This window comes from Balaenoptera borealis (assembly GCF_965194805.1).
Source record: "Balaenoptera borealis genome assembly, chromosome: 5".
Classification (NCBI taxonomy): Eukaryota; Metazoa; Chordata; class Mammalia; order Artiodactyla; family Balaenopteridae; genus Balaenoptera; species Balaenoptera borealis.
Genome location: NC_138862.1, coordinates 115,448,617 through 115,473,535, shown reverse-complemented (window position 1 = coordinate 115,473,535; position 24,919 = coordinate 115,448,617). Strand labels below are relative to the sequence as shown.

At 41.2% G+C, this 24,919-nt stretch overlaps 1 protein-coding gene and 1 long non-coding RNA gene across 2 annotated transcripts in view; both read left to right on the top strand.

Annotated features, from left to right (window-relative positions):
- MED12L (mediator complex subunit 12L) overlaps positions 1-24,919 on the top strand; it is a 317,353-nt gene that overhangs the window by 17,972 nt on the left and 274,462 nt on the right. Inside the window, exons 3-6 of the mRNA XM_082394311.1 lie at positions 12,055-12,159; positions 18,383-18,574; positions 19,981-20,013; positions 23,130-23,289. Of these exons, the coding sequence (XP_082250437.1) occupies positions 12,055-12,159; positions 18,383-18,574; positions 19,981-20,013; positions 23,130-23,289 (490 nt within the window). The remainder of the gene's footprint in view (positions 1-12,054; positions 12,160-18,382; positions 18,575-19,980; positions 20,014-23,129; positions 23,290-24,919) is intronic.
- Positions 14,188-17,109, top strand: LOC309629973. Its single transcript, XR_014245342.1, has 2 exons — positions 14,188-14,324; positions 14,627-17,109. It is a non-coding gene; the product is annotated as an uncharacterized lncRNA (long non-coding RNA).

The following is a 24,919-nucleotide window of genomic DNA, read 5'->3' as shown; positions in this document are numbered from 1 at the left end:
GATGTGGCCTCCATGCAAATGTGGCCCTGATGTTAGAGATGTTGGTGGGGGTAGGGGAAATGCTAGGTGGCCTTTTAGGGGAGTCCTGCCTCTCCTGAGTCAGTCTGGCTCTGTCTTCAGGAGGCTGGTGACAGTGCCTCCTCTTACAAGCATTTTGGCTGCGTTGGGGAAACAGCCCACTACCCTGCCTTTTTTTTTTTTCTAAACTTCTCAAACAGCTGTTAAGTGACCTGTCAATTAGAAGAGATCCAAACAGAAATCAGTCCCTGTTGTTGTGATGCAGGGCGCCGGGGTGTCCCCTTATACAGAGCCAAGTGATGCTGCTTTTCTCAGCCGTAGTCAACTCTGCGTCGTTGTAGACCCTTGCTGCTGCCAAATGGCCTGGATCCTGATTTTAGAGGGTAGTCTTGCTATGAGGGATAGGGCAGAGCTTCCCCTCTTCCCTCTCCTACATGGATTTTTTACTTTCCTAGGGCTGCCTAAACAAAATACCATAAATTGGATGGCTTAAAACAATGGAAATTCTCCCACAGTTCCGGAGGCAGGGCCACACCTCTAGAGGAGGATCATTCCTTTCCTCCTCCAGCTTCTGGGAGCCCCAGGCTTTCCTTGGTTTGTGGCAGCATGATTCCAACCTCTGCCTCCGTCTTCCTTCTGTGTCTTTTCTTTATAAGGACACTAGCCATGTGCTGTTGGATTAGGACCCATCCGATTTCAGCATGACCTTAACTTGATTATTGCTGCACAGACCCTGTTTCCAAATAAGGTCACAGGTATAGGGGTTAGGACTTTGACCTGTCTTTTCGGGGTACACAATTCAGTGCCTGCAGGGCTTGTCTCTAGACCCTCCTCCGCATGTCCCTGGTTGGTCTGGTACTGGACCTTACCTTCTGGGCACTCTAGACTTCTAAATGTCTGAAAGAAACATCTTGTTTTGCCAGTTACCTCAAAGTTACATTTAAAACTGAACTTGTGATCTGTTCCTCTTCCCTCCAAAAAAATCCCCTAACACTGCTATACACTGTTTTAAGAGCTCTTGCTATCCCAGAAATCCGGGGACATCCTTGATAACCTCACTCTTTGTCATTCCGTCCAGCATGTTACCAAAACCCCTGTTGAGTAGCCCCGTAATAAATATCCCTCCATGCTTTCCCTTCTTTCCGCCTCTATCTTGGTCCTAGCTACCGTCTTCTCACGTCTCGCCTCTTAAGAGAGCCTCTAACCCGTCCCAATCCCCTTGCCCCCAGGCCTCCTGTTTGGTCTGACCGGCTCCAATCAGTTGCCCCCACTGTGGACCTATTCGGTTTGGATGATGTCACCCCACTGCATAAAACACTTTACTCTTTTCTTTAAAACATTTAATTATAGTTGATTTACAATGTTGTGTTAATTTCTGCTGTATGGCAAAGTGATTCACTTATACATATCTACCTATACATTCTTTTTCATATTCTTTTCCATTATGGTTAATCAAAGGATATTCAATACAGTTCTCTGTGCTAGACAGTAGCACCTTGTTTTTTATCCAATCTATATATAATAATTTGCATCTGCTGATCCTAACCTCCGAATCCATCCCTTCCCCTACCTTCCTCCCGCTTAGCAACCACAGGTCTGTCCTCTGTGTCTGTGGGTCTGTTTTGTAGATAAGTTCATTTGTGTCATATGTTAGATTCCACATATAAGTCATGTCCTATGGTATTTGTCTTTCTCTTTCTGACTTACTTCACTTAGTATGATAATCTCTAGGTCCATCCATGTTGCTGCAAATGGCATTATTTCAATCTTTTTTATGGCTGAGTAATATTCCCTTGTATATATGTACTACATCTTTATCTGTTCATCTATCGATGGACATTTAAGTTGCTTCCGTCTTGGCTATTGTGAATAGTGCTGCTATGAACGTAGGGGTGCATGTATCTTTTTTAAAAATTAATTTATTTTTTAGTTTTTATTTTATATTGGAGCATAGTTGATTAACAATGTTGTGTTAGTTGCATGTATCTTTTTGAATTATAGTTTTGTCTTGATATATGCCCAGGAGTGGGATTGCTGGATCATATGGCAACTCCATTTTTAGTTTTTTAAGGAATCTCCATACTTTCTCCATAGTGGCTGCACCAGTTTACATTCCCACCAACAGTGTAGGAGGGTTCCCTTTTCTCCACACTCTCCACACCCTACGTTTGTCATTTGTAGACATTTTAATGATGGCCGTTCTGACTGGTGTGAGGTGGTACCTCATTGTAGTTTTGATTTGCATTTCTCTAGTAATTAGTGATGACAAGCATCTCTTCATGTGCCTATTGGCCATCTGTATGTCTTCTTTGGAGAAATGTCTATTTAGGTCTTCTGCCCATTTTTTGATTGGGTTGTTTGTTTTTTTGTTATTGAGTTGTAGGAGCTGTTTGTATATTTTGGAAATTAAGCCCTTGTCTGTCTCATGGTTTGCAAATATTTTCTTCCGTTCTGTAGGCTGTCTTTTTGTTTTGTTTATGGTTTCCTTTGCTGTGCAAAAGCTTGTAAGTTTGATTAGGTCCCATTTGTTTATTTTTGTTCTTATATCTATTGCTTTGGGAGACTGACCTAAGAAAACATTGGTATGATTTATGTTGGTGAATGTTTTGCCTATATCTCTTCTAGGAGTTTTGTGGTGTCATGTCTTATGTTTAAGTCTTAAAGCCGTTTTGAGTTTATTTTTGTGTATGGTGTGAGGGTGTGTTCTAACTTCATTGATTTTTACATGTGGCTGTTCAACTTTCCCAACACCACTTGCTGAAGAGACTGTCTTTTTCCCATTGTATATTCTTGCCTCCTTTGTCGAAGATTAATTGACTATAGGTGTGTGGGTAAAACCCTTTACTCTTCTTGTAAAGATAGAAGTCCTTTACTTGGTTCACAAGACCCTGTGTATTCTATCCCTACCCACTGCCCAGTCTCACCTCACACCTGCGTCCCTTTGAGCCTGCCCTGACAGCATTCTTTCTTTCATTTTCCCAGGCCTACAGACCTTACACACGCTCTTCCTGTCTCTTGTTGGGCACACAATGCCCGTGATTTTTGTTACATCTTCCCGATGAATTGACCCTTTTATCATTATGGTATGCCCCTCTTTGTCTTTGATAATGTTCTTTATCTTGAAGTTTACTTTGTCCAATATTAATATAGCCACTCCAGCCCTCTTAAGTTCATCATTTGTATGGTATATATCTCTTTCCATCCGTTTGCTGTCACCTTATCTGTCTTAATATATTTAAAGTGCAGCATGTAGCTGGGTTTTGCTTCCTTATCCATTCTAGCAATCCCTGTCTTTGAATTGGAATCTTAACCCATTAACATATAATTAGCATTTAATGTAATTATTGATATGGTTCGATTTATTTACCATTTTACTTCTGGATTATTAAACTCTGTTAAAAATAATTTAAACTTACCTATTGACATTTTAGTTTACCTCTTTACATTTTATTTTTATTAGCGATTGCGCTAGCAGTTACAATATACATCTCTAACTTTTTGTGGTCTTCGTAGAGTTAGTACTATATCACTTCACGCAAAATGTCAACCTTGCTATTTTGTAAGGGTCCTCCTCTTAACTTAGTTTACTCCTATTTCAGACTCAGAGTTTGGCTCAAAGGCCACTTCTTCAGGGAATCTTTTCTGAGTTCTCAGATTAGGTTAAGCCCCTATCAGGTGTGCTCTGAGCAGGTAGTACTTCTCTTTGGGGCATTTATTACACTTGCAGTTTGCTCACTATGGAATCCCCAGTACTTAGCACAGTGATGTATACTTCATTATTTGTTGATCAGATGAGGGGAAGCCCTGAGCTGGGGTTTGAAGAAGGCAAGAGATTTCATGCTGTACTCCAGGGGATGGGAATGACATCAGGCAAGGCTTAGAGGTTGAAAAGACAATGTATGTGGCAAGGAATATAATAGTCAAGTAGATTAAATGTAAGTTAAAAAAGAAAGCTCTAACTTTTTTATACCAGTAGCCACCATTTATGGAGCACTTAATATGGGGCCAGCCAGGCACTGTGCTAAACTCTGTACATTTTATCTTATGTAACCTCAGCCCTGTGAGTTATTCTTGTCTTACTTCAGTTGAAGCAACTGAGGTGCAGAGAGGTCACTTACGTTGTTCCCTATGATAGGTAAGGCTCTATATTCAAACTAAGATCTCTGTGATTCTAATACTTAGAATGGAAGTGAGACTGGGAAGTGGAGCTTGGTTGTTTGAGGGGTTTAATGCCCATCCTAGGTGATTGTGGTTTTTAAAAAATAATTAATTAATTAATTAATTTTTATTTTTGGCTGCGTTGGGTCTTCGTTGCTGCACACGGGCTTTCTCTCATTGCGGCGAGCGGGGGCTATTCTTCATTGCAGTGCGCGGGCTTGTCATTACAGTGGTGGAGCACGGGCTCTAGGCGCGCGGGCTTCAGTAGTTGTGGCTCTCGGGCTCTAGAGCGCAGGCTCGGTAGTTGTGGCGCACGGGCTTAGTTGCTCCGCGGCATGTGGGATCTTCTCGGACCAGGGCTCGAACCCGTGTCCCCTGCGTTGGCAGGCGGATTCTCAACCACTGCGCCACCAGGGAAGCCCGGTGATTGTGTTTTGAGTCGAGGCTGGAGTTAGGTGCAGAGAAGGCCCACAGGTGTTACTGAGGATCTGTAGAGTGTTGTGCTAGATGCTTCTGTTCTCTTTAGGTCCTTTGGGGCGGGGGTAGGGTGGGGTGGGTGGGAAGCCTCTGAAGCTTTTGAATAGGGGAGAGCAGAGAAGAAAACCTGTTTCAGGAAGGTTCATCAGGGGCCAGTGGGCAGGCTAGGTTGAGGCGAAGGTCTGGACGGAGGAGGGGAGGTGTGTGAGGAGCAGCAACCTGGGCCTGCTGTGGCAGTGGCCGCAGTTTAGAGAGATGGCTGTATGTAGTATTTTAGAGGCAGGACTAGATGTGAGACATGTTTTGAGAGAAGTCTGGATAGAACTGGTTAATGATGAGGTCTGAGGCGAGAAAGATTTTTCCCTTATCTCTTGGGTCATTTGTGTCTGCTAACCCTAAGTGTTGCCTGAAGACTATTGATTCTGGGAATTCCCTGGCAGTCCAGTGGTTAGGACTCTGAGCTGCCACTGCAGGGGCACAGGTTCGATCCCTGGTCAGGAAACTAAGATCCCGCATGCTGCATGGCGAGGCCAAAAAAAAAAAACCACTATTGAATCTATCCATGATGGGTGTTATCATAGCCTCACTTCTCAAATGGGATCTGCAGACATCCTCAGGGGTCTCAGAGAATGCTCTTCTGGGAGAGAGGTGGACAAGCTAGGGAAAACAGTTATAAAGCTGTTTTTAAAAATTTTGTTTGGGGTAAGACCCTAGCTAACACAGCCTAACTAGTGCATAGAGAGACATTTTCTACTGCTGTGGCATTGTCATGCCTGGTGGGCATTTCTGTCCAATCTGTTGACAGTCATTGAGTTAGTTTGTTAGATGCAAGTAGGTGACCGAGGAAATTGGGCATCTCTGCATGTGTTCTTTGCGGTAGATGAGAAGTCTGGAGGAGGTTAAGTGTGTGTGCACCTTGTGTGTGTGTATTTATTATCTGCTTGGTGAGGTGGTCATTGAAAATTGTGCTAAACTGACTTTTTCCCCTTTTGAGTGAGAAAGAGCTTAAGCAATTTCCAAACTAGCATCAAAATGTTCTCACTTTCCTGATGAAACATTTATTGAAATTAAAAGATTGCTTTGAAAGTGATCCAAAAAATAACATCATTCTCTGAAGTTCAAGTTAAATGCACGAGATTTATGGATGCATTTGGAGTTCATCCAGAATATCGAAGGTCTGACTTTTGTATCGGTATAAAATACAGAAATGCAGAGTGAATGCCGGCCTTCCATATGAACATGGGCCAGTTTCTAGCCTTTTGTTTCTGTTTGTCTCTGGGTACCTGTCTCCCTAAAATTGCTCTAAGGCTTATCATTTTAGTTGAAGCCAACGACGAAGTGGCCGAGATTTCTTTTCTCTGTGTTGAGGTTACTTTTGGACCAATTCCGTTTTAAACCTGTTGAAATCATATGCTGCCTATCCTGGTGCACCGCTGCCCTAGGCCACCAGGCCGGACTGAATGCGTGTTCTCAGCTAGCGTTGTCTCTTGGCTGAGTAGGTATTAGGGCTCACACATGTGCGTACAGTGTTTTGCCCCCGCTGCTGTTAATGACAAACAAACACATTGAAAACTCTCTGAGTTCATGGTTGGCACTTTATTTTTCTTTATTCCCCACATTGTACAATGGGAAAATTTTCAACCTCCAACAAAGGAGTTCTTTTACTGGAAAGGGTTTGGTGCTAAGATCGTGATTAGTGGTTGGTTGTGTCCCCAAGTTTTGAGGGGTTTAGTTGCAAATAGGCAGAGTAGCAGCTGACGGTTCTATTTTTTATGAGAATTGTGGACTAGGTGTAGCAAAACAAGTTTCAGTTTCTGTAAGGACCATGGTAAGGACTTTGGGGGCTATCCTCTCTTATTTAGGAAAATCTTTGAAGAGGTTCAAGGTTAGTGCAAGAGGAAGCTATTTGTGTCCCCTGGCTTGGGGATTTTAGAGGCATGCTGTTTTAAAATCTGGACTCTCTCCCTTCCATATTTGCTTGATTAGATTTGGCAAAGGCCTTCAGAGCAAAGTGTCATGAAAGTTTTGTAGTTTGAGTTCGTATAACACGTTACATCTTGTTCTGAATCTCTTAGCGCTGCCTAATGCCGTTAAGTATCCATGTCCTATCTCATTTTCCCAAATTGGGTTCCTCACGCATCCTGGGGTCACAGAGGATGTTTTTCCTTTCAAAGGGGTCTGTTTGTGCATTACTGGAGTTTGAGAAACACTGTCTAAGCAACAATAGTAAACACTCTGGAACCTGAATCTTACTCTTAACTCAGCGTTTGGATTCTTGCTGTTGACTTTCACTCTTTAAAGAAACTTTAGGAGAAAAACCATCAGGGTGCATGTTTTGGTTGTGACGCTTTGGTTTCTACCTCCGTTTCACTTGGTTTCTCTAGGAAGCTGACCTAAAGTTCTGTGTGAGTAAAGTTTAACAGAAGTGCCTTCCAGCCTTCTGTTTTAGCTCTGTGTGCTTCCTGATTTAATTGAGCACTCTGCAGCCCCGGTGTTTTTATTCGTGGGTCTATGAGAAGTTAAAGGAGTGAAAGAGAAACGTTCTGACTCGTTTTCTTCCTTGATCCTTGTGTGTGTGTTGTGTGTGTGTGTTGTGTGTGTGTGTGTGTGTAGCTTTGTGTGTGTGCCTTTGGAGTAGGGATAGGGGTGTGGCAGAGAATTCTGACCAGGCTTTTCTTCTTGGGACTTCCTGCTCCTGAGCTAAGGTGGAGCATCCGGTTTCTTGGTGGTGGTGGGTGCAGCCCTGATGCTGGGCACGGGAGCCCTGGTTTTCTAGAAAGCCACCAACTCCAAATCTTTATGTCAGGGGTTCTCAAAGTGTGGTCCCTGGATATGCATCACTCATCTGGGAAGTTGTTAGAAATTCAGATTCTTGGGCACCACCCCACCTATTGAATTGGAAACTCTGGGGGAGGGGCCCCAGTGGCAGCTGTGCTTTTAACAAACCCATCAGGGGATTCTGATGCATGCAAAAGTTTGAGAACCACTACTGAAGGCCAAGGTCTTTTTGATTTCTGAAGCAGATCTTTTGTATTTCTGAGTGCTTACTGAAGCTTCAGGTTATCACTTTCCTGAACCAGAAATATGACACAGACAACAGCAGTAATACTTATTGCTGGCCATTTTCATATAGCATCGTGGCTAGGAACATGGGATTCTTTGGAGTTCTTTACCACTGTGTGACCTTGGGTAAGTTAATTAACCTCTCTGCTTTTTATTTCCTCAACTGGGCTATGGAGATAATAGTAGTAGAAACTCTTACTATCCCTGTTTCACAGTTGAGGAAACTGAGGCCCGGGAACAGTTCCAGAGCTTGCTTTGAGTCACTCTTCAGTGGAGTTGGAGGTTCAAATTCAGACAGTCTGATTGCAGAGCCTGGGCTCTCATCCCCCTTGTGTGCATTTCCACTTAGTCATCCTTACCCTGGGGTCAGCAAGGCCTCCACCTGTAACCACAGCTGCGAGCCGTGGGGGCCTGTAGTGGCTGGAGCTGGCTGTCCCATCATCATGGTGTTGCAGCAGGAGCAGGGCCTGTGTGAAACTCCCTGTTTCTGAAACCTGGATTCCCCTTTTCAGCGGCAGGGCTTTAAAAGGTAAAAGCAGTCCTCTCAGTAAACTTTGGTTTTCTTCAGGAGTGTGGTGACACTCTGGGAGCAGGTGTCGGCTATCACTACGATTGAGGTGCTACTGCCATTTAGTGGGCGGGGCTGGGTGTGCTAGATGTCCTCAGTGGAGAATTGTCCTGTGTCCCACTGGATTGTCATATGTGCCACCAAACCTTCAGAGTCGTTTTCTCTCTGTTCCAGGTGGGAATCTATTTACATATGATCTCAAAGTATTTTTTTGGCATGATTTTAATCCACAGTCAGTATACACTGAGTCTCTGAGGAATATAACTATTGCATTTTAATATATTGGGAGAAGATTTTATTTTGTTGGTTTGAAAATTTTACTAAGAGTTTTCACCGTTACAGAAGATTCACATCACGCTGTTCCTGATAATTTGAAATAGCAATACAGCACGCCTATATCAGTCTGCATTTTGCACTGACTGCATTTACGGTTATTCTAGGTATAGGAACAAACATTTACTAATTCTTGATGTCTCCTAGGGCCCCACTTCTCAAAGGTTAATGTGTCCATGAATTACCTGGAGAATTTGTTAAGCTGATTGAAATGAGATTCTGCATTTTTAACAAGCCAGTGCTGATGGCCCATGGACCACACTTTTTGGGTAGTAGAGGTCTTGTGGTGTATGCCTGAGGGTTTTCTTTTCAAGTACCTATGTTGTTGTAACTTACTTTCATTTTGAAAAAAATTTTAGAGTGAGGGCATTACATTGATTTTTTTAAAAAAATGTTGGTAAGTTATTGTCTATGAATTTCATTTCAGACTTGGAAAAAGGGCATTTAAAAATATTTGCTTTTAGGATGGTGCCTTGGGCTTGATGGGGTGACAGCCACTGCTCTGGGAGGTTAAGTGGTTCTAGTCATAAATCCAAACAGAATTAGGGACCTCAACGTCATGGGGTAGTGATTCAGAATATACTTATTAAGTTAATTGTTCGAAACAGGTTATCATTCACTTATTTACTCTTTCAACAAATATTTATTGAATGCCTCTGTGTTCTCTGTGCCAGCCACTGCTCTGTGTTCTTGGCATGCTTCTGTGAACAACAAAAAGACCCCTGTTCTCACAGACCTTATCTTCTGGTGGGGGAGACAGACAGGATACATCGTAAGTAAATTACGTGGGGTTTTAGGTGATCGGTGCTATGGATTATTGGAAGATTAGGAGTGCTAGGGTGAAGGGAATGGGGTGAGCAGTTCCAGTTTCAAATAGGGTCGTCCGATTTCTCATCGAGAACATGACCTAAGGTGGTCAGGGAGTTGGCCATGTGGAAACCAGGGAAGAGCAATCCAGGCAGAAGGGATAGACCATGCAAGGCCCTGAGGCTGGAGATGGTCCATCTGGACTCTTGAGGAGCTGCAGAGAGACCGGTGTGGCTGGAGGGTAGTGAGCAAGGGGAGTGTGGTCAGGGATGAGGTCGGAACGGTATAAGGGGCCAGATGACTCAGGGACATGTAGGACCTCCTAGGGCCTCTGCTCGTATTCTGAGGTACGGAGTTATCGCAGATTTTGAGGAGTGACGTGATCTCAGTCAACTTTTCCAAAGCTCCCTGTGGTTGCTGTGTTGAATGTGGCCTTCAGAGGGCAAAGGTAGAAGGAAGGGGACCAGTTAGGAGCTGTTGCAGTGTCCACGCACGAGATGATGGTGGCCTTGACCTCGGGGAGGCATCGGTGGTAGTGAGAAGTGGTCAGATTCTGGATGCATTTTCATGAAACTCAGAATACAAGTTTGGAACGTTCTCAGCACTCGAGGCTCCCAGCAGTACCTGTGTGGATCCTAGTTTGAGGAAAATCTGCTGCGGCTGACAGACTTGTTACCATGGTTCCATGTTCTTTTCCTTCTGGGGATTCTGTATGTGTATTTGTGCATGTGTATGTGTGTGTGTGTGCGTGTGTGTGTGTGTGTGTGGCATGTCTGTCCAGGCCAGTGGTTAGCAGTCAGTCACAACAAGCAGCTCGCTGAGCAGGGGTTAGTTTAGAATAGAAAGTGAAGCAGCAGTAAATGGAACTAACTGGTCTTGAAAGCCTCACACATTCCCTCTTGATTAAGCCAGGACGTATTTTTAGTAAAAACATAAGCTATTACTCAATTAATGTTTCTTGTGTTACTCTGATGCTAAAGCAAAGATAAAAATTCCATTTTCTTGTCCCGTTCCCCTCGTGACACCATGTGTCCCCCTTCTTCCTTAGACTCTGAGACTACAGAAATTTCATTAGCATGCTTGCTTTATTTCAGTTGACTGACACTTTTTTGACTTAAAATATGCATTATGTAGTTTTGCCCTAGATTTCCAAATAATTTATTTGAAAATGCGGGAGCAGTTTGAGATGTCTTCTGATATATACATGCGACTCATTTTCTGTGCGGATCACAATTCCAGCTACCTTCCATGCTGGGAGGAGACTTGATTACCATAGAGCTAAGCTTCCTGTAGTGGGGTTTTTTGAAAGCCCACCAGAACTGTGTCTAGCCAAGGTATTAGCTAGAGCACACACAATTAAGTAAAGTTACATAGCATGACTCCAGGAGACCCCAGTTCTCAGCCAAGGTGACCTTTCAGGTGCTGTATGTCGTTAACGATTTTGGCCTAAGGCTTTCTGCCTAATCATAGCAGTGATTTGATCAGTTGATTTCTTTTTTTTTTTTTTTTTTTCATTTTACACTTACGGCAATTACTTGTGAAGAATAAGCGTACATTCTTATTCTTGTGCTGTGGCTCCTATTACCCCAGGTGTCACTGAGACCATTTCTTGGCCTGAAGTGAGGGGAGCAGAGGTAGCTTCATTTACGCAAACCTTTCCCCTTTATTCTTTCAAGTCTGTATTTTGGGAACTCTGATTTAGTTCTATAACTCAATGGTCTGGGCAGGGGAAGGTCTTTTTTTTTTTTTTTTTTTTTTTTTTTTAAATGCCTTGGGCTATTTTTGATGTGTTGTGACCTTGGTAAGGAAAGTTTTCCTATATCTGTCCAGTAGGAGATCTTTTTTAAGGAGGGTACGAATTGTGGCTGTGTATTTTTAGACCACATTTTCCTGTGGCATTTGTACTCTGGTGCACAGTGTCATGGAAATTTCTCTTCCTAGGCTAGGATTGAGAAGATGGTCTTTCAGTGCTGGCTTTGTCCAGTTCCTGTACTAGCTGAGCAAGCCTCACTCTTCTCGTCTGCAAACAGGCATGAAGACACACGCCTACCATCTGCCTCAGAATTGGTAAAGGTGAAGTGAACCGAGATGTATGAACAGCTTGGCAAGCTCTAAACTTCCCCTCAGTGGCAGGGCTGTGATGGTGTGTGGTTATCACAAGCCTTGCGCCCAGGAACCCTTCATTTCTGTCTTTAACTCGCTGTGGGGTCTTGGGTAAGTTGAGTGAGCCAGTTTTCTGGAACATAGCATAGAGACGTGCATAGGGGCTGGCAAGGTAAGGGCACTCAAGCTGTGGGCTCTCTAGAAACACTTCGAGTCTGCACATTCTATGAGTTTATGTTTATGGGGGGGAGGTTGCTTTTTTTTTTTTTTTTTTCTTTTTCCAATTTTATTAGTGAAGAATTTTCACCTACAGGCAATAGTTGTTAACATTTTGCCACATTTGCTTTCTCTCTCTCTACACACGTATATATTGATTTTTAAACCTCTGTTGCTTCTTTCCTTGGTGAGCGTTGAACAGTTCTCTTCTACAGAGTATAGCAAAGCTCGTCATTCCTCAGGCTACAGGATGCTGGCTTCAGTTGGAGCTTTGACATCCTTCGGACTAATCAGTACCTTTCCTCCCACAGGATGAACTTACCGCTGTGAATGTAAAGCAAGGCTTCAACAATCAGCCCGCCTTTACTGGAGATGAGCATGGCTCGGCTAGAAATATTGTAATTAACCCGTCAAAGGTAATGCTCATCGCTTCCCAAAACTTCCGAAAGAGCATACGTATGTGAGACCCATGGTAGCTAACGTTGATACATTTGTGTTATTGAAACCACAACCCATATTCAAAGTTGCCCCAAATATCCTTTATGCTGTCCTGCCCCAGGGTCCAATCAGGGATCATGCACTGCTTTTGGCTGGCGTGTCTCCTAACCCTATTTTAATCTAGTGCAGTACCGCTCTCCAGACTCCCTCATTTTGTTCTTGTTGTGAGGTTGTTGTTTTTTTCCAGGTTAAATATTTTTGGTGCAAAGACTACATTGCATATCAGGAAACATGCAGTGTTAGTTTGCCTGATTATTGGTTATACTGGTTGATCACTTAAGGTGGTGTCTGCCATCTCTTTACATCGCAAAAGTAGTCATCTTTTCCTCGTAGTAATCTCCACAGGGTGATACTTTGAGACCGTATGAATATCCTATTCTCCAATTTTATGCTATGATTTTAGCATCAATTGTCGATTCCTGCTGAATGATTTATTTTGCTGATGGTTGCAAAATGCTGGTTTTGTAGTTATTATTCCTCGTATGTTTATTAGTTGACATTCTTTTGTTAAGGGCACCCCATTTTTCAGTATCACTCTGAACCCCTGAACTCTTCTTAAAATCAGTTGTATGGCCTTCAGTTTTCTTTTTGATGCTCACACTGTCTCACATTTGGCCAGTGGGGGCACCTTTAACCTGGTTCTTGGGCCTTTTGGACAACCCCCTTACCCCCCAACCCAGTCCTTTGGGCACTTCCTCACTTTAGGTACAATAATATAGTCCAGGGCCATCTTGTTCTTTTCCTACCCCATCCCAGATCTGGGTGCCCAGCTTACTCATGGCTACTTGAGTGTCACAACTTCTAGGCCCTTTCAGTGGACAGAGATGGCAAAAATATTTAGGTTTCTTTTCTTCTTTTTCTTCCCTCCCTCCCTCCCTCCCTTCCTTCCTTCCTTCCCTCCTTCCATCCATCCATCTGTTCTAAGTCAGTACCACAGGGTCTTTCCCATGCTTTTCCCTTTTCCATCATTGTATCTCCTTTCTCTTAAGGTGAGAACCCTGGATCCCAGCAATATTAGCATGTTTATTCATTTACTCTATCTTACAATATACATAAAAAGTTCCAGAATAAACTATACCAGTGTCATTCCAACAACAAAATTGCTATGTAAAATTTACAATTGCTCTACCATGCTTTTTGTCTTTAGACTAACTTTCATTAAGAGTATGTAGTCAGAGGGACTTCCCTGGTGGTGCAGTGGTTAAGAATCTTCCTGCTAATGCAGGGGACACGGGTTCGATCCCTGGTCTGAGATGATCCCACATGCTGCGGAGCAACTAAACCCGAGCGCCACAGCTACTGAGCTTGCTCTCTAAAGCCCATGAGCCACAACTACTGAAGCCTGTGTGCCTAAAACCCGTGCTCCACAACAAGAGAAGCCACCGCAGTGAGAAGCCCGTGCACTGCAATGAAGAGTAGCCCCCGCTCGCTGCAACTAGAGAAAGCCCGTGCATAGCAACAAAGACCCAATGCAGCCAAAAATACATAAATAAATAAATTTATTTTTTAAAAAAGTATGTAGCAGAGTGTTGTATTAAAAATTTCTTGAATTAAGTCTTTTTTCGTTGTGGTTATGTTAACAATTAGATATATAGATGGAATTATCTGTTTCTGTTTGTATTCTTTTAAGGTTTGTTTTTCATCCTTTTTGAGTTATTTCTATTTTCGAATATTAAAATACTTTTACTCTTTAAATTAAAAAATCATGCCTATAGATTAAAATAAATCAAGCATACAGGTGAATTTCTATTCTTGTTTTCTCTTAACCAGAGATAACCATTGTTAAAAGTTTGTGTATCATTTCAAATCTCTTTTTATATGCACACATGTATACACAAACATATGTAATTTGCTAAACTAGCAACTGAAGTATTATTTAAGTGATGTGAAAAAAACTAGAATTATTTTCTACAGATTGCCCTATTGACCAAACACAGTGTTTTTAGTTTTTTTTCCAATCTTGCTTGATACCTTTTAAACATCACAACTACAATTATGTATGTGTTGTAATTTGTGTTCTACTTTTTTTTTTTTATTGTGGTAAAATTTACGTAACATAAAATTTACCATTAGGGCTTCCCTGGTGGCGCAGTGGTTGAGAATCTGCCTGCTAATGCAGGGGACACGGGTTCGAGCCCTGGTCTGGGAAAATCCCACATGCCGCGGAGCAACTAGGCCCGTGAGCCACAATTACTGAGCCTGTGCGTCTGGAGCCTGTGCTCCGCAACAAGAGAGGCCGCGACAGTGAGAGGCCCGCGTACTGCGATGAAGAGTGGCCCCCGCTTGCCGCAACTAGAGAAAGCCCTCGCACGGAAACGAAGACCCAACACAGCTAAAAATAAATAAATTAAAAAAAAAAAAAAATTTACCATTAACGTATTTAAGTGTATAGTTCTTTGGCGTTAAGTACATTCACACTGTTGTGCAAATATAACTACCATCTGTCTCTAAACTTTCATCTTCCTTAACTTATATACTTAAAGAAGAAGTAATATCATTTTGTATGTACTTTTCCTTGAGGCTGAAGTATTCATATTCATAGTAATTAATGGATAGATAACATTTCATCATTTATGTGCTGTAATAACTGAAACTGCTGGTGTACAGCAATTAGCCTATTATCTGTTTCTTATGGTTATTTATAAAGAAGCTATAGTCATATTTGAACATATAGCTTTTGTTCTTTAGGATAAATCCCCAGCAGCATATTACTTGGTTAGAAGGTGCATTAGTCTACTGGGGCTGCCATAACAAAATACCACAAACTGAGGGGCTTAAACAACAGAAATTTGATTTTCTGAGAAAGTTTATTTTCTCACAGTTTTGGAGGCTGGAAGTCCAAGATCAAGGTGTCAGCAAGTCTGGTTTCTCCTGAGGCCTCTCTTCTCGGCTTGTATACTGCTGCCCTCTCACTGTGTCCTCACATGGGCTTTTCTCTGTGTGCGGGTATCTCTGGTGTTCTCCTTCTTATAGTGACACTAGTCATATTGGATTAGGCCTCACCCTTATGACCTCATTTAACTTTTTTTCTCTTTTTTTTTTTTTTTTTTTTTACAGTAGGTCCTTGTTGGTTATCTATTTTAAATATAGCAGTGTGTACATGTCAATCCCAGACTCCCAATCTATCCCTCCCCCCAGGTAACCATAAGTTCATTCTCTAAGTCTGTGAGTCTGTTTCTGTTTTGTAAATAAGTTCATTTGTATCTTTTTTTTTCTTAGACTCCACATATAAGCGATATCATATGATATTTGTCTTTCTCTGTCTGACTTACTTCACTTAGTATGATAATCTCCAGGTCCATCCATGTTGCTGCAAGTGGCATTATTCCATTCTTTCTAATGGCTGAGTAATATTCCATTGTATCTGTGTACCACATCTTCTTTATCCATTTATCGGTCCATGAACATTTAACCTTAATTACCTCCTTAAAGGCTCTATCTCCAAATACAGTCACATTGAGGCTTAGAGCTTCAATATCTGAATTTTGGATATACACAATTCTGTCCATAACAGAAAGTATGAACGCCTTGTGTATAGGAACTGCCAAATTGTTCTCAGTTGTATGAAGTTTTATGTCAATTTAAATAATTGAATAAATGGAAATAGCACCCGTTACCACTTCTGCTGCTCTCATCCTTCCTGTGAGATTTCCTCAAGGATTCAAACCTTCTGAGGGGAATTTGATCTAATGAATATGAAATACATGACCTATAGTGTAGCCCCTAAACTTTTTCATTTTCTTACCAAATGAATTATTTTCAAAATAGCTGTGGATGGATGGAAACAAGTTTTAAATTAAACCTTATCTCTCATACCTCGTCTGAGGGAGTGCAAATTGGTATAAACATTATGGAGGGTAATTTGACAATGCTGATTAAAATTAAAGAATCATACAATCTGAATTCTGAAAATTTATCTGAAAGCTATAGCTGTACATGTATGAAATAACAAATAGGAAAGGCTATTCATTGTAATGTGATTTGTAATCGCAGAAGTTTGAAACAAATGTCCATTAACGGGGACTTGATTAAATAAAATGTGGTATATCCACGCAGTACATTATTATGTGTCTGTAAAAATGAATGAGGAAGCTCTCCATAGGCAAATATGGAAGGAAGGCGCTCAGACATTTACTCAATGTACATAACGAGGTATAGATATGAGAGAAAAAGAATATATTCGTGTTCATGTGTATTCACATGAAGAAATACTGGAAAGACACATAAGAAACTAATCAAGGTGGTTCTTTGGAGTTAGGCATTGGGACTTGGGAATGAGGCTCTTTAACTTTTTCTCGATTTTGGAATAATGTGAATATATTGCTGATAGAATAAAATTAAGTGTATGACCATGTTTTGATTTTTTTTTTTGAGTCCTAATGTGCATTTTCTCTGCTCTTGCTTTTTTGGGAATTTTGACTGTGTTTACATTTATGCAGTTGTTCATAAGGTTTGTTAGGAAGTAAAACGTATATACAGTCACTATGTTCCATTGCTATTATTAAATACACAGAAAAGAGTATAATTGCAAAAGAGATTGCCCAGACTTCTTTTTTTTTAATACAATTTTTGGAAACCTCTTGATTTGCAAAATCAGTGATTGGCTTGATTTAATTGAATAGTCTTTTCAGATCACCATGGCTATTCTTCTTTGACAGTACTTAGACTAGTTTAAAATTTTTTTATGTCTTTGTTTATTATGATTAAAATGCTCATACATGATTGCAAATAAGAGATCTTTAAAATATGAAACAATCTACATAGGTAGGTATTTCGTGCCACTGGTGCAAAGGCCAAATATTGATTGAGAAATTTAAAATTAAACAATTTGTTACTCTTGGCTGCTTGTTTTCAAATAGCTGTTTTTTTGGTGAATTTTTGCATTTAATTTATTCTCTGGACATTCTGCAAACTTTGCTTAAAAAAGAATACTATGAAGTTGTTTAAAAAAAATAAGGTTCAGACTTTTTTTCTAATTACTATAATTTTTGTTGCCATATTACCTCAACACAGCAAAACAGACTTTTTCACTGTACATCAATCACAAGGATCAAGGCATGCCAATTCACATTAAAAAAAATGTCTACCAGCTTTTCACCCTGGGAGATAAACTTGGCTAATTGCTTCCAACTCTGTTCCACCCTATAGACTAATTGTTTATTGAGTCATGAGCATTAACTAAGGTAGTGATTCTTATTTTGCTGCAGCAGGGTAGGTATTTTATTTTAATCATGGTTGCCACTGTCTGCTAACCTTATTGAAGGTATTTGTTAGAAATTTGTTGTCCACATCCTGTTATTAGAGAATTTCCAGGGGACAAAATGTGATGCTGTGATAGGATTCTTGGAAATTCCAAGAGGTTTTCTGTGGATTCATTTAGTTTTTAGATATTACTCAGTCCCCTTCCTTCTTGTCCCTTTGTCTTTCCTTTGTCCTCTTTTAATTTGGTTAATATGAAAATGCTAGTCATTCACAGGAAGCTCCCTTTGCTACTTTGTTCCATTCAGAGCAAGCCACACTAGCTTTCTCTTTCTAAACACTTGTACTCATGAAATTGGCAGCCCAATCAAAAATGTTGAATATTTAATTTAATTGAACCTTTTGTAATTTGCCATTTAAATAAATTAGATTTCTCTAGACTTCTTTTTTTTTTTTAAAGCACTGAGTGTAAATACGGAGTTTCCTTTCCAAATTTATGTGCTATTAAAATGAAACAAGAAAAAGAATGATTACTGTGTGATTACCAGGTTCTGATCTTGTATGCAACACCTCTCAGGAAAAAGATTCTCTCCAAATGGGTGTGTACTGTGAAAAAGGAGAGGTACATCTAAAGATGAAAGCAGAACCCATTCTCTTGAAAATTATTCAGGATATAATTAATTTTATCTTATAGGAATTTTCAAAGACTCTTCTTGTTCCCTTGAACTACTTGTTAGTAGTGAAACAAAGGTGCTGTGGGAGTTTCTGCATTATGTTAGTGTAAGGAAATCACAACTCTTAGCTTCAAGGGCTTAAATTCCCATTTTATTTTCCAATGGGCTCTTTGAAGATTTTCTGTTAAAACAATAAAAATAAAATACTAATATGTACATTACTAACATTCTTGCTTATTGTCTTGAAACTCTGTTTTCTCTTCCACAGATTGGAGCTTATTTTAGCAGCATATTAGCTGAGAAACTAAAGCTTAACACTTTCCAGGACACCGGAAAGAAGAAACCACAAGTTAATGCTAAAGATAATTATTGGCTGGTTACTGCTCGATCCCAGAGTGCGATTCATAGTTGGTTCTCTGACTTAGCAGGAAATAAACCACTTGCTATTTTGGCAAAAAAGGTATTAAGTATTTCTTGCATTGTTTTCATTGAGGCCTTATAGAAATGAAAATATTTGAGATAATGTTCAAGTATATATTTCTTTTCCCCAATTCTCTCCAAAACTCAAAGTCTCAATAGCAGGTATCCTGCACCAGGTGTGTGCTGCACATTGGCTGTTTCGCCTTCATTTTGATGGCATGTGGTGCCTAGGACATCTAGAGACCTAAACATTCTACACAGGAATCTGTTTATGTGGATATTAGGTAGACAGGGTTTTAAAATCAAAAACAGGCAGTGAGACTTCATTTATTTGTTACATTTTCAGTTTTTTAGGTCAGGATGTCCAAATGGGTTAAATAGAAATCCTTGCTTTAATGTTATTTCCTTGTCTTGAAAAGTACCCATCCAAATTCTTAAACGAACTCTTCTTCCGAACAAGTGAGATAAAAGATAGTGATTCCGTGTGTGCTTGAAAACTGTCTTTGAAAAAGTTTCAGTACAAAATGGGCAGGTTTATTCATAGCTCCCTGCTTTTTTGAGGAGAGGGAGGGAAGGGAGGGTTCTTTTAAAAATCTTTGCCTTTGATCATTTTCCTCATGTGGGAAATACTACACAGATTCAACAATCTTATAGTCCCAATAATATAAAATGTCTTTTGAAATTTAGATGAGAGCCAGAAACCTCCCTCTTAGTCTTGATCTCTGACTTCTTACACACCTTTCAAATAATCCCCAGGTCTTTCTCATCTCCCCTGAAACCCTTTAGTTTTAGGGGAGCCCATCTTCTATTCTTAAGTTTTCACGAATGGCTTGGTGCAGGCCCAGGTTAGAGGAGCGCTCCTTCGTGTATTTACGTTTTTGTTTTCTAAAGCACCTCTTTGAAAATAGTGCCTGTAGCTCCCGTTGGCTTTATTTTGCCCTAGTGTCAGAGCCTTGCGTTGCCTTTCATAGATGTTAGTGCTTAAAGGCAACCGAAATCCTTGCAAAGCACAACCATCGGCATAACCCTCTCTTGCTACTCAGGTAGTGCCTCTGTCTCAACACAGGCTGGACCGCATAGCATTTCTTTTCCATTATTGACCGTTTCCCACGTGTTCCCACTGTGGCCTGTGAATTGTATCTGAAGGCTGCAGAAGTCAAAGGCCATCCTTCAATATCTGATGGCTTTCTACCAAAAGTTCACACCCTCCGTGTTGGTTAGTACCTTCAACTCCTGTGTAGCCAGTCTGACATCTTTCCTTTTAGGTTTACCTTTTTTTGTAAGCTTTTAGAATGCAGTTTTTTTTTGCGGGGGGGATATTTCCTGAAAGGGAATACTCGTGAGGAATTGATGCCCTTGCTTTAGGGGTGTAATGGTCTCTCATCTTTTAAGAGGGAGATGAATTATGGTGCAGTGTATTAGCCGTTGTTCTTCTCTCTTTATTAGGAGCTGCCTCTGGCCAAGTCAGGTGTCCCTCAGGTAAGCCCTGACGTTAATTCTTTGCAAAGTTAAAGATGTTTTCTTTGTCAAACCATTGAATATACTTTGAAGTATTCATTTCTTGGGCATTTCAAGAGTCATTCCTTCCCATCCCTTCCTCAGCATTTCATCTTCTTGAGATGGCGACAACTCTTTAGAGTTGGGTAAAAGATTGCATTCTCTGCGTGTTCTTCTTATTAGAAAGTTTAAATTCCTCCTAATTTCTGGTATTTATCTGCGAGATGGCTTGATGTAGAAGACCTTCCTTTTCCTGCTGAGATCCTGAGTCATCTTCCAGCTTTGATCTAGAGTTCAGAATAGTTTCCTGTATGGGATGGATCAGGTTCCTGGGCCTGGTTTTCTGTTACTATAAAGCTCCGCAGCACTCCCAAGTGTTTAGCCACAGAGAGGTCAACAGTGGCCTGTAAAAGGCCTTTTAATTCAATCACGGTCATAGTTAGATTTGGAAAAGGAGACTTCTTGCTCCTGGGGATATCCTTTTAGCTCTTGAACAGTTCACTAAGAATGATGCGTTCACTTCTGGTGACTTTGATTACTTTGGTCTCTGGAATTTCCATTTGCCTCTACCACTGCTTAGCAAACAGAGGACGCTGGCAGTAAGGAGAATACAGGGAGAGAAGCGTTACAAGGGCAGCCCTTTGGTGGATGGAAAACCATGCTAGGTGTCTTAGTTTTCTTCTGGTACTTAGATGCAGTTCCAGCTTGGTTTAGAACCCAAAGAGCTGCCCAGTGATTGCCTAGGTTCAGCTAAAAGTTGAAGTCAGATGGTTTCTTGGCTGAAAATGGAATCCATCCCTGTAGGAAGTCATACTTCAGTCAGTGTAAACATATTTTCCTTCCTGAGTTGGCCCAAACTGTAAATGTGACAAAACCATCAAAATGTGTCTTCTTCCTTAATTAAATAACTTTCTTCACATATGTTCTTCTGAATTCTAAAGCCCTTGATTTGAGCCAACCATTTTTCTTAGGGTCCTGCCAGCAGGGGCAGTGAGCTAGAGGTTTGCCTTACGCCGTTCATGTAAGACTCAGCTTTGTTTGCTGTTTCATGTAAACATTTCACACGCTCAAAATGCTCCCCCCATCCCCAGCCGTGCCTTCTTGTCAAATGCTGTTCGAAAAGAAATCCTTGAGGCTTCTATAAAGATGCTATCAGTAATGTTTCTTTGGAGATGCTAGCTTTACTTTTTGCATTTGTCTGGTTTTTAGGCCTTGATCTTATATATAGTCTTCTGGTACGTCTGACTGAGAGGGAACCTGACCGTGACAGCTAAAATTTACCTCCCTGATACCATACTGTATGTTCTAGTGAAAAACAGCAGCTCCGGTCTTGAACTGACTATATAAGACTGTGCTTTTCTTGTCCCTGGCCTAAACGACAGTAAACCCAGAGCCTTGTGCTGCATGAAAGATGTGCCTTGTAAGCTAAGTTTTCAGGAAATTTTCTAGGTAAAATGTATCGCTGTGATCCACAGAGAGGAAGTTTTGTAGCTTTAGCCTGTGTCACTTTCACCTCCCTTTTATACAGTTATGTGGTATGCTGTGTAGTTGCCTTTGTCATGGGGGAGGTTATGTTCTAAAGTCAGCAACCAAGGTAGGAACTGTACATGATCAAAAGTCTATTACATTGCCCGTAAAATACAGTATATGGACACAATGCATCTCAGTGTTCAACCAGGCAGCTTTTCTTTATCACTGGAGCCGCTTGATGTTTCTTTGGGAAGAACCAGGTGAAATAGCTTGTTTTAAAGAGCTATGTAACAAAAAACACTTAAATTCTGGGATCACACTTTGTTCCAAGACTGTGAATAGTCAGATTTGTCACATATGTATAATGCAAAAAAATCCACTGGCTAAACCGTTGGCTAACTAAGAGAAAAATGCCGTGCTACATGAATCAGTTAGCTGGTTTGAAGCTTTGATGTTCCACACAAGATCAAGCAAGACTTCGGGGCATAGAGACCAGGGCTAGTGATGTCCATGGTTGTGGGTTTCCAGAATCCTCTTAGGAGAGAGTCAGGTCCATGGCTTGAGAACACACTGGGGGGAAATCCTTGGAACTGGAACTGGCAACAAAATGAAAGTTGTTACAATTTTGATACATGTAATTCTTTTGCTTTATCCTTCTCACCCCACTGTGAGGTGGACAGGGTCGGTATTATGTCGTTCATAAATGAAGAGCCTGGGAGTCATGGGTTTAACCACCACGGGCTGGGGCCACGGCTGCAGCACAGGGGTGTTCATTGCCGGGGGCGGGGGTGGGCGCTGCCTGCTTCTCCATCTCACTTTCCCCATCCTGCTGCATCGCAACCAACATCGTCTCTGTCCACTGCGTTACCCTGTATTCGTAAATTGGATAGCTTATGTAGAGATTAATGGGCTAGTCCTAGGATATTTATGAGGAATTCGAGAAGACTGGGTTAACTCTTTCGAGCCATTCCGCAGAACTTTGGGACACTAATTTGCTAAATAGTACCTTTGTGGCCTGGAAGAAATAATTAACTGCCTCAAGTGCCCACTTTCAACCAGTGAATTAATTACCCAGCTCTTTCTAGCTCAGTGTTTATTAGGCAGATTCACTGATCCATCATTTTAGCCTCTAATTAAAAATTTTGGTCTAAAGGCACTTTTAGCAGCTTTCTGGAAATTGTTATTCTTACGAAATGTTGCAGTCGGAAAGCTGTATACAAAAATGTTCTTCGATAAAATGTAGAGCGGGGATAGCTTTTACTTGATCTGTCCCTTCCAGTTTTGAGATATAAACTCCTTGGAGGACTGTCATGAGATTATTTTCCCTATTTTGTTGATACAATGAGTAGCTTTCAGCATCTGAGAGTTTGAAAATAATTTGTTTTTATAAATAAGAAAGCACAACTGATAAAACTGTGTTGCCAATGTGCTAAACATAGTTTTGATTCTTTTTTCTTAAAATTTGCTTAAAAATATTTTTTAAAATGGCATGTGCCATTTAAAAAAAGGATATAGTTTTTCATAGCCAGCAGGAACTTAGAGTCTCTTTCTCTTGCTTCCCCTTTCTTTAGGTTGGCCTAGCGATGAACATAATATGTGATTGTTATAAATATGTTATTCCTTTTTAGGTTCCCATCCTTAGTAAAAAAGAAGATGTTTTCGCATATTTAGCTAAGTATTCAGTGCCAATGGTTCGAGCAACGTGGCTGATCAAGATGACTTGTGCCTATTATTCTGCTATTTCTGAAGCGAAAATTAAGAAACGTCAGGCTACTGATCCCAATTTGGGTAAGTGAGACGGTATGATACATTTTACATTACCCTGTAAATAATTGTTGCCTGCACCTTCCATACCCATCCCAGAGAGCTGAGTCCCGCGAAGGTCCGTTAGTGAAGGTAGAAGTCGCTCGAGGTGTGGATGGAGTGCTGGTTCTGTTCACCCAGGCACGGAGTCCTCGTTCCTGAGTCAGCAGGTCCTGTTGCCCTTACCTCCAAAATGTGTCCTGTGTCTGAACACGTCACCACCACGGTTCCTGAAATGCTGCTTCAAGCCACCCCCTCTCTTGGCTGGAGACGGTGGCAGCCTCCTAACTGGTCTCCCTGCCTTTATTTTTGCTCCTTAACGTTCTGGTCTCTCCACAACCGCCACACTGACTGTTCAGCCTAAATCAGATCATATTGTGTCCTTGTTTATAACTTTACAGTAGTTTCTCATTACAATTAGAATAAAGATCCAGATTCTGGTTTTTTTTGGGGGGGTGGAGGTTTAAATTTTTTATTTTTATTTATTTATTTTTTTAACATCCTTATTGGAGTATAATTGCTTTACAATGGTGTGTTAGTTTCTGCTTTATAACAAAGTGAATCAGCTATACATATACATATATCCCCATATCTCCTCCCTCTTGCGTCTCCCTCGCACCCTCCCTATCCCACCCCTCTAGGTGGTCACAAAGCACCGAGCTGATCTCCCTGTGCTATGCGGCTGCTTCCCACTAGCTATCTATTTTACATTTGGTAGTGTATATATGTCCATGCCACTCTCTCACTTCGTCCCAGCTTACCCTTCCCCCTCCCCGTGTCCTCAAGTCCATTCTCTACGTCTGTGTCTTTATTCCTGCCCTGCCCCTAGGTTCTTCAGAACCACTTTTTTTTAGATTCTGTATATATGCGTTAACATACTGTATTTGTTTTTCTCTTTCTGACTTACGTCACTCTGTATGACAGACTCTAGGTCCATCCACCTCACTACAAATAACTCAATTTCGTTAAAGATCCAGATTCTTGCCTGCAGCGCCATCCATGGTCTCTGCCCCCTCTTTCTGCGATGTTCCGGCCGCACACCCCTCCAACACGTGTACTCCTTCCTTTCCTGGGCCCCCCTCTGCCTTTCCTCTTCACCCTGTACTTGAGTTGATCTTCTCCAGACTACTTGCAGCCTCCTTCTCTTCACTGAGGCTTTGGCTCAAGTGTCATTTCCCCAGTAGGTTTTCCCTGCCCACCCAGCTCAATAGCATTCTCTCTCTTTCTCACCTTCCTCCCAGTTATGTTCTCATGTGTTGTTATTTTATTCACAGCACGTTTCTCTGTCTGAAACCATCTTTTAAGATTTTGTGTCTGTCATCCTCTCTCTCGCTCTCTCTCTCTCTCACACACACACGCACACGCACACGCACAGACACACGCGCTGGTAGGTATTTGTTGAATGAACTGAAGGGAAACTACTTTCAGTCAGAGTTTCTGCTCTTTTGGTGACTAGACAGTGACTCCTTGAGGCGGTGCTAAAACGTGCTTTATAAAAGGTTGGATGCTACATTAGAACTGTGCACAGAGAATTATATATAAAGAGTCCATTGAAAGATTAGGTTTACAAATAATTCTTTATGACGTGGAAACGTGCTTATGGTTTTATAAGGCA